The sequence below is a fragment of the Oncorhynchus clarkii genome, chromosome 16 (genome assembly GCF_045791955.1).
Source record: "Oncorhynchus clarkii lewisi isolate Uvic-CL-2024 chromosome 16, UVic_Ocla_1.0, whole genome shotgun sequence".
Taxonomy (NCBI): domain Eukaryota; kingdom Metazoa; phylum Chordata; class Actinopteri; order Salmoniformes; family Salmonidae; genus Oncorhynchus; species Oncorhynchus clarkii.
This window is the reverse complement of record NC_092162.1, coordinates 40,632,125-40,644,109: the sequence shown is the minus strand read 5'-3', so window position 1 is coordinate 40,644,109 and position 11,985 is coordinate 40,632,125. Positions and strand designations below refer to the sequence as shown.

Below are 11,985 nucleotides of genomic sequence, written 5' to 3'. Positions count from 1 at the left end.
GGCTGAAAAGAATAGAAAAGGGTAGATCTATGGAAAGGGGGAGTGAAAAGAAAAGGGTGGATCTATGGAAAGGGGGAGTGAAAAGAAAAGGGTGGATCTATGGAAAGGGGGAGTGAAAAGAAAAGGGTGGATCTATGGAAAGGGGGAGTGAAAAGAAAAGGGTGGATCTATGGAAAGGGGGAGTGAAAAGAAAAGGGTGGATCTATGGTAAAGAATTTGAAAGACAGACAAAGAAAGACAGCCATTTCTAATCCTGTTCTCTGTCCTCATCTACTTCACTTGTCATGTCCCACCTCTTCATAATCCTTCTCCAGGGCTGCCATGTCAGCATGCACACAGCCCTCTGGACTTTGGCCAGGTCTCCACCAGGGACTACAGTGGGAGGCTGGTAGTTGATGCCAACCTTGAAACCAGTTGGACACCAGTCAACAAACTGAATAGAATGTTTGGTCTTGACATCTTTGGGCATCACATCACCACGGTACAGAAGGCAGCATGAAATGTACTTGCCGTGGCGAGGATCTCATTTCACCATCTGGTTGGCTGGCTCAAAGCAGGCATTGGTGATTTCAGAGACAGTTAACTGCTCATGGTAAGCCTTGGTAAGCCTTCTCTGCAGAGATGACTGGGGCATAGGTAGCCAGAGGAAAATGAATTTGGGGATAGGGCACCAAGTTGGTCTGGAACTCTGTCAGATCAACATTAAGGGCACCATCGAATCGAAGGGAAGCAGTGATGGAGGAAACAATCTGGCTACTTTGGCCTGTTGGGGTTGGTGTAGGTAGGACGATCAATGTCGAGGTTCCTACGACAGATGTCATATATAGCCTCATTATCCACCATGAAAGCACAGTCAGAGTGCTCTAGAGTGGTGTGGGTGGTCAGGATGGCATTGTAAGGTTCCACCACAGCTGTGGACACCTGGGGAGCTGGATAGATGGAGAACTCCAGCTTGGACTTCTTGCCGTAGTCAACAGACAGGCGCTCCATCAGCAGAGAGGTGAAACCAGAGCCGGTGCCACCTCCAAAACTGGAAAACCAGGAAGCCCTGAAGGCCTGTGCACTGGTCAGAGAAAGAGAAACACATCAATAAAAGGACAATAACAGATGTCCACGTTCTAATCAGATAGTTGATCAAATATTTTATTCATTCATTCATTCTGAGAGAGCCAACAGTTTGTGGATCCTGTCCAGCACCAGGTCAATGATCTCTTTGCTAATAGTGTTGTGTCCACGGGCGTAGTTGTTGGTAGCATCCTCTTTGCCAGTGATGAGTTGTTCAGCATGGATAACTGGCGGTAAGTCCCAGTGCGCACCTCATCTGAGGAGAGAAATCAGTAGCTCATGGAGGAGCTCAACACCAATGGAATAAACAGAAAACGTACCTATGACTAGGCTCAAGGTCCAGAAAACACAGACCTGGGGACATGCTTTCCAGCCCCAGTTTCACTAAAGAAGGTGTTGAAGGAGTCGTCTCCTCCTCCGATGGTCTTGTCACTGGGCATCTGTCCGTCAGGCTGGATCCAGCAGGCATTGCCAATCTGGACTCTAGCCTGACCCATGTGGATGGAGATGCACTCAGACTTCGGGAAAGATAGTTGTTTACAACTTTCTCAGCTAAATAAATAGTTTTAATTTGAAAATCGATCAAGTATTAACTGTAAATACACATAGGACAAATCATAATCCAGAGGAAATTATCACCTTCAAATTCTACTTTACAATCTTCTGAAAGAAACAAGTTCTTAGAATATCTTTTGGCATAATAGACAATTGGACCAAAACATTCATCTAAAACTGGAATAGTAACAACAATATTTCATTTGTTTCAAAATGGAAATGGCCTAGAGTTTGTTTTGTTTAATTCTTAGCAACTCTGTAGGTGAGGAGAGGAGGGGGCTTGGGGCATGACAGAAAACGCTTTCATTGTAGAGATAGGGTACCGGTACACATGGGGACACATCACCTGACTGAAGAAAGAAAGTGATCGGCTGTTGAACAGACAAACAGGCAGTGTTTTTTAAACCAAATGTCACACATAGCCTACCATGGGGGACTAATTTGACAAATCAATTACAATCTGATCAACACATTCCAAATAATGAATGCATTTGACTTCAAACTAATTTATTAGACCTGCTAACTACATCTATTTTGATATGAAATGTTAAATCAAGGTATTTTTACTATGGCACTCAATTTTTTTAAACATTTATTAGCATATCAGCAAAGCAGTTTGAACTTTGTTATTGTCAGACATTCTGAAATATCTCATGAAATATTTAAGTTCGAAATGAATAAAAACTTTACAGGTTACTCATTACTTTCAGCCCACTTCAAAACGAGGCAATTTATTTGAATATATTATGAGTGCCAATGAATGAGTTTACATTTTCCTCTACAATGAGTCATTATCCCTGGGTCGCTTCTAATGCAGACATCAAAGCAGGAGAGAGCTGTCATTAAGAAGAGACATCAGTTCAAAGTCAAGTTTTGTTAGAGTAGTTGGCTGAAGTTAACAAAATTATTGAGATTGATTTGCGATTTAGTTTGGGTTACAAAACGACATCTGTGTAAAATTATGACGAAAACATTTGTTTTAGTCAAATTGACAAATTGTGTTGAAAAAAATTGGAAATAAACAGCTTTGATTTAACTATTGTAAGAAGATATGAAGTTATTGTAACTAACAATAATATGATTTGTGTGTACTCACCATGTTTAAGTTGAGAAATTTCAAGATGTGGTTCTGGAGAAATTGAATTTTCTTTTAGTTTAACTCTCACAGAGTTTTCTTTGGGAGACTGTAGTAAGAAGTCTGATAGAAAATGTGAAAGGTGCAGCAATTTATACTTCTACGATACAGTGGACAGATGTCAGAGAAATTCTATAGGAAGAAAGACTGCAGATTCTTTCAGACAACAATTTTATGAGATTTGAAAAAACGAAGCAATCAATAACAACCACTCAATCAGTGCATCGTTAGGAAAGCCCAACGAACAGAGTTGTCTCTCTCCTCTTATAGAAAAAGTACAACCTATTTTGTCTATGTGGCAGTTTAGCAGATGGGTGGATACAGGGACGGAACATGGTGTGTAAAAGCTGATTTAGCTTGTCTGTTCAGATTAAGATAGCTGACGCTGCCACCATTGTCTGTTCCTTCCTGCATGTTTCCACACAGCTAATCCCTGTAGATTGTGAAAACAGGATGTCACATACTGCGGTCGCACGCAAACGGCACTTATCTGTACACCCAGACATATGACTAAGTCACATAAGACAAGCCTATATCAGCAAAAAATACTAACATTTAACAATGGAGAATTCTCAAAGTAAAAACAGCATAGTCGGACTAATTAAACAATATAGTATGTAATGAATATTAAATTTCCATCACACAGACTTTGTTGAAACTGATTGGAAGATCTTATATGCCTTTTCCCAATTGCTTATCAGAGAAGAATAGGTCAAAGTATCTCTCCCATATGCGTGTGGTAAGCATAAGTAAGCATCTTCAGAACCTACTTTTGGAAGTTGAAGTAACACTGTATAACTGCAGTTATATTTCCAAAACTGCAGTACTACAATTACAGTTAGTACGTTTCCAAATTATAAAAATGTCACTACATTGTAACTGCAGTATTTTTGTATAATTAATCTAGGTCTACCAAATACAGATTCCTCTACTTCAGATTAATATGTTGGAGTTTTAAAAACATTGATAAGTAATTGATGAAAAGTATACAAAACATACTGGAATCAATTTAAACACACACTTTTATTGGTGAATCTTTAATGAAACAAACAAATCTGTGATTGTCACTACAACAAACCAGTTGTGCTTAAACCTAAACAAGAAGCAAGAAAATATCAAACTGTAAGAAGAAATGCATTGATTTTGAAATTGTGCTATTATAAGATACGGGAGCCAAGGGCGTCCTTGCATGAACACTCAGTACTCCTCTCCCTCCTCCTGTCCGTCACCCTCGACGGTGTCAACCCCCACCTCTTCGTAATCCTTCTCCAGGGCTGCCATGTCCTCTCTGGCTTCAGAGAACTCTCCCTCCTCCATGCCCTCACCCACATACCAGTGCACAAAGGCACGTTTAGCGTACATCAGGTCAAACTTGTGGTCAAGACGAGCCCAGGCCTCTGCAATAGCAGTGGTGTTGCTCAGCATGCACACAGCCCTCTGGACTTTGGCCAGGTCTCCACCAGGGACTACAGTGGGAGGCTGGTAGTTGATGCCAACCTTGAAACCAGTTGGGCACCAGTCAACAAACTGAATAGAACGTTTGGTCTTGATGGTGGCAATAGCAGCATTGACATCTTTGGGCACCACATCACCACGGTAAAGAAGACAACATGCCATGTACTTGCCGTGGCGAGGGTCACATTTCACCATCTGATTGGCCGGCTCAAAGCAGGCATTGGTGATTTCAGCCACAGAGAGCTGCTCATGGTAAGCCTTCTCTGCAGAGATGACTGGGGCATAGGTGGCCAGAGGAAAATGAATACGTGGATAGGGCACCAAGTTGGTCTGGAACTCTGTCAGATCAACATTAAGGGCACCATCGAATCGAAGGGAAGCAGTAATGGAGGAAACAATCTGGCTAATGAGCCTGTTGAGGTTGGTGTAGGTGGGACGATCAATGTCGAGGTTCCTACGACAGATGTCATATATAGCCTCATTATCCACCATGAAAGCACAGTCAGAGTGCTCTAGGGTGGTGTGGGTGGTCAGGATGGAGTTGTAAGGTTCCACCACAGCTGTGGACACCTGGGGAGCTGGATAGATGGAGAACTCCAGCTTGGACTTCTTGCCGTAGTCAACAGACAGGCGCTCCATCAGCAGAGAGGTGAAACCAGAGCCGGTGCCTCCTCCAAAGCTGTGGAAAACCAGGAAGCCCTGAAGGCCTGTGCACTGGTCAGACTGAGGAGAAAGAGGAACATGTCAATAAAAGGAGTCCACATTCGGATCAGATAGTTGATAAAATATTTTATTAATTCTGTGGTACCCACCAGTTTGCGGACCCTGTCCAGCACCAGGTCGATGATCTCTTTGCCAATAGTGTAGTGTCCACGGGCGTAGTTGTTGGCAGCATCCTCTTTGCCAGTGATGAGCTGTTCAGGATGGAATAACTGCCGGTAGGTCCCAGTGCGCACCTCATCTGAGGAGAAAAAAAATCAGCAGCTTATGAAAAACAGAATGGGAAGTTCTAAAAGGGTTCTGCTACAGGGACAACGGTTCTGCATCAAACCTTTTTAATCTGAGGACCTTCACTATGGAAGACAGGGTTCTAAAATGGTTCTTTGTTGTTGGAAAAGGTTCTGGAACCAGGGTTTTTCAACAGCCCTCAAATTCATATCCGAACCTCAAAGTCAGTTCTACTGTTTTTTTTCTTTCTTCCCCCCTCTAATCAGGGACTGATATCAATCAATCAATCACATTTATTTATGAGGCCCTTTTTACACCAGCAGATGTCACAAAGTGCTATATGGAAATCCAACCTAAAAGCCCAGACAGCAAGTAATGACGATGTAGACCTGGGACACCAAATGGGTGCAATTAATTATCAGGTAACAGAAAACCAGCAGTACTCTGGACCTCGTATAAGATTTCAATACCCCTGTTCTACAGGGACAAGCCAAAGAACCCTTTATGATTCTAAGTATAACCTTTTTTTCTTAAGAGGGAAAGCTTACCTATGACTGTGGGTTCCAGGTCCACAAACACAGCCCTGGGGACATGCTTTCCAGCCCCAGTCTCACTGAAGAAGGTGTTGAAGGAGTCGTCGCCTCCTCCGATGGCTTTGTCAGATGGCATCTGTCCATCCGGCTGGATCCCATGCTCCAGACAGTAGAGCTCCCAGCACGCATTGCCAATCTGGACACCAGCCTGACCCACGTGGATAGAGATGCACTCGCGCTAGGGTGAAGAGGAAGACATTTTTTTATTTGAAAGGAGGTTCGCAATAACCCAAAATAGGCTAGAGCAGTGGTATTCAAATCCTTCGAGGTCCAGATCCTGCTAGTTTTCTGTTCTACCTGACACTTAATTGCACCCACCTGGTGTCCCAGGTCTAATTCAGTCAGTGATTAGAGGGGAACATTGAAAAAAGCAGTGGAACTGGCTTTGAGGTCCAGAGTTGAGTTGGAAGTGTCTAGACCTTGACATACGGTCAAAATATAAAAGATGTAATGTGAAAATACACAGCAAATTCCTCAGTGTTAAATTAACACTGAAAATGTGGACCTGTATAGACACTGAACAGTGTTGAATTAACACACTGCTTAATGTAATGCTTTTTTGCATATTTCCCAGAGTGCCTTGCCTTTCAAATGAATTGTAGAATTACCACCAGAGAGGAAGAGGGTGCTCAACTTGGTTTCCCATTGTTAAGGCGAAGAGACCTGTAACTTGTCAGTATATCCCTAATCTTTGGTTACCACCCATAACTGAATTTGTTAATGACAGTGACATCCTTGTTGCATTCATCAATTTTCAATCCCATGGACTTCACCATGTGAGATCCTAAGTGAATAGCTTATCATTAAAACATAATTATTTAATACATTATGTATTTCACAAGGCCTTATTTTGAGGGCATACACTAAAACATACTGGGTTTTTTGGATGACCCAACTACTGGGTCCCATAGGGCTCTATTCAATCAGATGTGCTTTTGCTGGCATTCACATAGCGGTTGTTTTGGCGGTGTCAGAGGTGGAACTGCATTAGAGATATCAAATCCACATGCGGCTCCTGGCATTATTCTGTACCTAAAGTGGACATTGCCATTGGCTGTACCAAAGTTGCAAAAACAGAAATCCCATGCAGCTTTGTTTACAAGTTTGAATACTGGAATGTGAGATGTAATCTACATCTTGATTAGTTGAATTATTATTTAGTGTAATAATTTTTCTATTTGAACGTAATTATTTCTTTATAGTCTACACGTTCTCGTTCTGAACTTCTAACTCGAGTGTGGCGGGTGTGGCTTCGTGACAATGATTACAAGAGCAGCTGCTCACCGATTTGACGGCTCCAGCGCAGTTCCGCCAAAACATCCACTATGCAGGTGTCTGCTCTTGCTGGTTAAACACTTGATCTGAATGAATCTAGGCCTTCTGGGGTTTTTAGGGCAAGGTTTGATGATGCTGGGTTATTGAGATATGACACAGCAAGTTAGATTAGAAGACTGGAGGCTTGGTTTAGTAGGGTTGTGGCTTTCAGTAATGTTATTTTTGGCCACCCGTGAGAGTAAATGTCATTCTGGTTAATCTATTCTGTTCTAATTGTCATCACATGTTACAGTTGAACACGGACTCTTTTGTAGCTTTAATTAATCTTCCAGAAATGTGTGAGTTCCTTAAAAGCTTATGCAAATTCTAAAGTGATAACCCCAATGGGATAGTAACCACTTTGTTGCAATATGTAAATAATTATGTTAATATTTTTGTGTTACAATATGTACTGTGCAAAAATATTCAAGGAAAATGTAACATTGCAGTGTACAAACTTAACATGGTTAACAGGATTGACATTTACTCTCACGGGTGTCCAAAAATAACTGTTTAAAAGCCAAGCCCCTAATGAGCCATGCCTACTGAAAATAACCTCTGGATTACATAAAAAAGACCCAGCATTTAAGTGAATCAAATTTGGGGTAATCCGAGCAACCCAACATTTGGGGGTTTTCACACAACCTGTCGCATTATTCTGACTTGCAAAATTATGTGTAATTCCTATTGAAATCCAGCCAGAATGTGGATATCGAACCTTCTGAATGTTTTAAACACCCGCAACCTGCATTCAGAATGACTGCCAGGGTTGGGAAGACTGAATATGAGACTACCTAAATCATCTAAACTGGAACAAAAATTTCAGTAACGGGTGAAATAAATTTAGAAAATGTATGTAATTTATATTTCAGAAGCATAAGATTAATTAATCAACCAATGTCGATTCAAAAACATTGATATTGAAACATGCAATTATTCAAATCCACCTGCAATACAGCAGTGTGTTAATTTAACACTGTTCCAGTGTCTATACTGGGCAACACTTTCAGTGTTAATTTAACACTCTCAACTGTATCATAGAGGCACAGAATAAGTTAGAGGAAAAACAAAATTAAATGGAGGAACTTATTCAAGAAACATCCAGTGTAATATATTATACAAAATAAAGTGATCTGGATGGAATATGGGGAAAAATGCACCAAATTCATTTTCAATCTTCAATATAGAAATGCTACCAGAAAATGTTTTATTGAAACTTGTTACAAATGATGGAGTCACGCATGATTCACCGAATGATACTTTGAAAGAGGAAGTTTAAGACTTTAAGAATATGTTTTTGTTTCTGTCTCCTCTAACCAAAGCTAATTGTATGGATTTTTTTCCTAATAATAATGTAAAATTAACATCTGTACAGAAAGATTTGTGTGAAGGACAAATTACAGAGGAACGTCTTTATGCAATTAAAGCCTTTAAGGCGGGGAAACTCCAGGGCTGGATGGCATACCAGTGGAAGTATACCAAACTTTTTTGATATACTCAGAGGACCATTATTAGCATGTTTTAACCACTCCTATATAAATGGTAGATTATCGGACACGCAACAAGACGGTCTGATATACTTATTACTGAAACAGGACCCAAGTGGTATATATAAAGATCCAGTTCATTTAAAAAAAAATGGAGGCCTCTGTCACACCCTGACCTTAAAGAGCTTTTTATGTCTCTATTTTGGTTTGGTCAGGGTGTGATTTGGGTGGGCATTCTATGTTCTGTATTCTATGTTCTTTAGTTCTATGTTTTGGCCGGGTATGGTTCTCAATCAGGGACAGCTGTCTATAGTTGTCTCTGATTGGGAATCATACTTAGGCAGCTTTTTTCCCTTTGTTATTTGTGGGAAGTTGTTTTTGTTAGGGGCAGTCCCCGCCCCGCGCCTTTGTTAAGCTTCATGGTCGTTTCTTTGTGTTGTTGGGTGATTTGAAAAGCCATAATCAATCAATAATACAATTTTAGCAAAAAAATATATTTTTAATTTACAATCTGTAGAAGCTATGAGAATAGAACAGTTCAGTACTTTTGTGAAGCATCACAGCACAGTTAAAAAATATATGGCAAATAGAAATCCAAAAAGGATGGTGTTCAGAGATAGATAGGAGGGGTTGAATGAAGCTGAAGGGTGGGACTAATAACAAGATAACCAATGTAAAACATACAGGGTCTGTCAAATGTATATAGGTTCAGAAATGTTGTGAAATAGCACAGTTACAAATAGAAATCAAACTGGAGGGACATCAGAAATAGAGGAAGGACTAAAAACAAACAAAATATAACTATTGTAAAATAGATTGTGTGTGTAAAATGTGTATAAGATGCACAAACTGAAGGTGTTATTGTTTACTCCAATTGAGGGGAGGGTGGTAGGGTTTGCGGGGAATAATAAAGGTATATTCTTTAAAAAGTATGTATATCTATATAGCTATGTGTATGTATATATGTGTATATGTATGCATATGTGTATGTACGTGTATGTATATGGATATATATATTTACCAAATAAAGATATGGGGGATTGGATATGATGCAGACAATTACATTGATGGAAGTAACAATCTTTCCGCAATATTAAGCTGATCCACCCCTAAGAAAAAAAACACTCTCAATGTTAAATTTAACACTGGAGAATTTGCTGTGTGGAATAACAAATTATGATATCTCAGCCAAATGTTAGATTGCTTTTATATGGACCATTCTTTATTTCTGTTCTATATTCTATTATCTTATTATATCTAAGGGATAATCAATTAGGGGCTATGCATGTTATGGACATTTATGAAAAAACGTGGAAGGTGTGTTCCACGATGTGCTAGTAGAGTGGAACTGACCTTCCAGATAATGCATAGAGCCCCAAGTTGATTATCACATTTATACCATGGCTATAATTTAACACATTTACCACTATAAATGTGTTCATTTGCCAGTAGCAATGTGTTCAACATCCACTGAAGTAGCTAATAAGTTTACTAGATAGTTACAGTAGTTGCCATGGTAGTTTAGCTAACCGAACCATCTGTCCTAGTTTGCCATTATGAAAAGCCAATTCAACAATTCCAATAATGTTTTCAATTCGACGTTTGCTTCAAAAGCAGCTCAAACATAGAAGATGAAAGAATGAACTATAGCCATTGAATTATACCGTGAAAATATACTGTTCGTTATAGGGAAATTATACACACTCTAAAATGCCCTTCAATCCGATCAGAAATAAGTATTCAACAATGCCATGGTATAACCCTGAATAATCAAATATTATTTAAGATTCTACAGGTTCTGATTTGATCTAGCCTACTATTCTACGGATGTGTTTTAGTGTTGTGTTGTCCTCTGACTGCGCAGCATATGGAGGGGATTATCTAGGTCAGCAAGTTTCATTGCTGCTGTCCCTTTAAAACGTTATGAGATTAGTCAAACCACATACACATTTATACTGAAATTCATTCCCAGTGTTATAATAATAGTTTTTTTTTCCCTTTGATAAATATATTGCAATAACCGCTGCAGCAGGTGAATAGGAGAAACCAAAAGTGCAAATATAGCCACACACACAGGTAGCATTTTTTTGTTTTCAATCTCTCATAGCAAGTGGCAAAAATATATAGATAGCCTACTAAAATACACGGGAAAATATATAGATAGCCTACTAAAATACACGGGAAAATATATAGATAGCCTACTAAAATACACGGGAAAATATATAGATAGCCTACTAAAATACACAGGAAAATATACATGCCATACAGTCTAATAAAGTAAATAGATTCGTCCATCAAATGGCAGTGAGACGACTGTCCACGTTGACCAGCGCTGAACATGCCTAATCTGATTTAGCCTACTGTTTGCACTGACCAAAGGATTTTGGAGAAGTAGGCTACCGCGCAGATCCATTCATTGCCAGTCCCCTCAAAGTTTACATCTCTATTAACCCCATTATATTTACCTGCTTTGAGTTCAGAAAATTTGACATAAGTTTACACAATATTTGTAAAAAACAACAAAAAAAACAAGTCAAATAAGGCTATTTCGATCGTTTCTATTTGACAAATGTCACAGAGCCCATGGATGCAAATCAGGACTGTCCCATACATTAATTACTAAAAAACATCTGAACAAAATGGTTGAAATTGTTGAATTTACACATTACATAATATGTCACCGAAAATATGTCGACTATGCTCACCATGATAGCTTTTTGTGCAGGGGATGAGGAGAAAAAAATCAAATAACGATGAGCTCGTTTCAGAAGCCTGCAACTTGATGTGTGCGATATCTGAAGATAATCCCATGAGTGACGCAACCGTAATGCTATTCAGTATTAGGCTATGTCTGGGGAAAAGCTTCTAGCCTTCATGCACAGATTTTCTTTCCTAATGTCATTCATTATTTGAATAGGTTATTTTTACTGAACAGTATATGCTCCTTAGAAGCGGTAGCCTAAACTGTATCGAGCCTGAAACTTCTGGAAAACAGTTCAGCTGCCATTCGTTCACAAATTGACGTTTATTGTCATGAGTCTTGTCCTGGAGGCAAACCTGAGCGATTTCCCCGTTAGACTAGATATGCAAGCTGCAAAGTTTTTTAAAAATGGCTTCAATGTAAACATTTATTTAAAAAAATTTAAAAAAATTGCTTTTTTGGGGTTAGGCAGTAGGGTTAGCGGTGTGTTTACGGCTAGGTTTAAGGGTTAGGTTTAGGTTTAAATTAGACTTCACGAATTTGTGGCTGGGCCACCTAGTGACCACACTGCAGAGCTGCCTCCAGAACAAGATTCATGACGAAAAAACCTGCCATTCATTCAATGAAAGGCAACCCAAACACAACTAGTCAGGATTAGTGACATAAGTAGTACATTTATTACATTTCAAAAGCAGTACATTTACATTATAATCAGCTATATTCAACCCATGC

At 39.5% G+C, this 11,985-nt stretch overlaps 1 protein-coding gene and 1 pseudogene across 1 annotated transcript; both read right to left on the bottom strand.

Annotated features, from left to right (window-relative positions):
* Window positions 1–247: 247 nt before the first annotated feature.
* On the bottom strand, window positions 248–3,169 carry LOC139367311 (tubulin alpha chain-like; annotated as a pseudogene).
* Window positions 3,170–3,759: 590 nt separating this feature from the next.
* Window positions 3,760–11,343, bottom strand: LOC139368461 (tubulin alpha-1B chain-like). The gene is made up of 4 exons (XM_071107377.1): window positions 11,258–11,343; window positions 5,707–5,929; window positions 5,023–5,171; window positions 3,760–4,933 (listed from the first exon to the last, which is right to left on the bottom strand). The coding sequence occupies exons 1-4, from the start codon at window positions 11,258–11,260 to the stop codon at window positions 3,953–3,955; spliced, it is 1,356 nt and encodes a 451-aa protein (XP_070963478.1). The 5' UTR covers window positions 11,261–11,343; the 3' UTR covers window positions 3,760–3,952.
* Between the last annotated feature and the right edge of the window lie 642 nt (window positions 11,344–11,985).